Below are 938 nucleotides of genomic sequence, written 5' to 3' on the forward strand. Positions count from 1 at the left end.
CTGGGACGACGACGACCACTTCGGGGCCATGATCGCCGACGGGCCGCCCTCCTTCACCGCCGTCACCGCCAGCAGCCGCCACCTGGGGGGCGACCTCCCCCGCACGCCGGCCGAGCACGCCAGGACCTCCGACATGAGCCGCCACCCTTACACCATCAGCCTGGACCGGACCAAGGAACTCGTGGCCAGGGATTCCCCGTCCTCCTTCAGGGACTTCACCAGAGATCCCCTGAAGGAAATCAAGGATAACCCGCTCAGGGATCCTCTGAGAGACCCTTTGGGCTACAGAGACTCCCTCAGGAGACCCCGGCTGGAGGTGATGGGTTGGGCTAAGCCTCGTCTGCTCAACGACGACCTCTCGCTGCCGAACGTCCCGGGAGGTAAGGCGCATCCTTCTGTTCATTTCGTGCTTTGCTGAAGGAATGAAGGAAGGGTTAAACGCCTTTTTTGAGTTACTGATGCAGAATTAAAAGAAAAAGAAAACTGTTTTATCATAAGAAATGTGATGATACTGGTTTACTCATGAGCTTTAAGAGAAAAGTTGTCTCCCATTTAATCGTTGTGTCCTCTCCTGTATATGAATTAATAATGAGCCAATACTTTTTTATGGATTCCCTTTTCTGTTCCCTCCCTTTTCCCCTTTTTCCCCTTATATCCCCTTATATCATCCCATTCCCCTCCCACTAACGGCCGCCATTTTGTTCGCAGTGACGTCATCGAACAACACGGGCAGCCCAAAGAAGTCGGGGGTCGGGGGCGGGGTCGGGGGCGGGGTCGGGGGCGGGGTCGGGGGCGGGATCGGGGGTGAGAGCGGACCCGGGAGCAGATCCCGGAGAGGGGGCGTGACCATGCCCATCCTCAGCAGCATCCAGAGGAGTTCAGCCACGTCTGTGAGTGTCGGCTTTTGTTTTGGCGTTTATTTTATCTTTTTTTTTATA

At 55.7% G+C, this 938-nt stretch overlaps 1 protein-coding gene and 1 long non-coding RNA gene across 2 annotated transcripts in view; both read left to right on the forward strand.

Moving 5' to 3' along the window:
- The window catches only part of LOC119594316 (cyclin-dependent kinase F-4-like), a gene marked incomplete at both ends in the record, with an annotated part of 7238 nt that extends 6468 nt beyond the window's left edge, over positions 1 to 770 (forward strand). The window contains 2 exon segments of the mRNA XM_037943375.1: positions 1 to 380; positions 709 to 770. Of these exon segments, the coding sequence (XP_037799303.1) occupies positions 1 to 380; positions 709 to 770 (442 nt within the window).
- A 32-nt stretch (positions 771 to 802) lies between these two features.
- The window catches only part of LOC119593902, a 2076-nt gene continuing 1940 nt past the window's right edge, over positions 803 to 938 (forward strand). The window contains exon 1 of the long non-coding RNA XR_005230574.1: positions 803 to 890. This is a non-coding gene — a long non-coding RNA (uncharacterized LOC119593902). The remainder of the gene's footprint in view (positions 891 to 938) is intronic.

Source organism: Penaeus monodon, chromosome 33 (genome assembly GCF_015228065.2).
Source record: "Penaeus monodon isolate SGIC_2016 chromosome 33, NSTDA_Pmon_1, whole genome shotgun sequence".
Classification (NCBI taxonomy): domain Eukaryota; kingdom Metazoa; phylum Arthropoda; class Malacostraca; order Decapoda; family Penaeidae; genus Penaeus; species Penaeus monodon.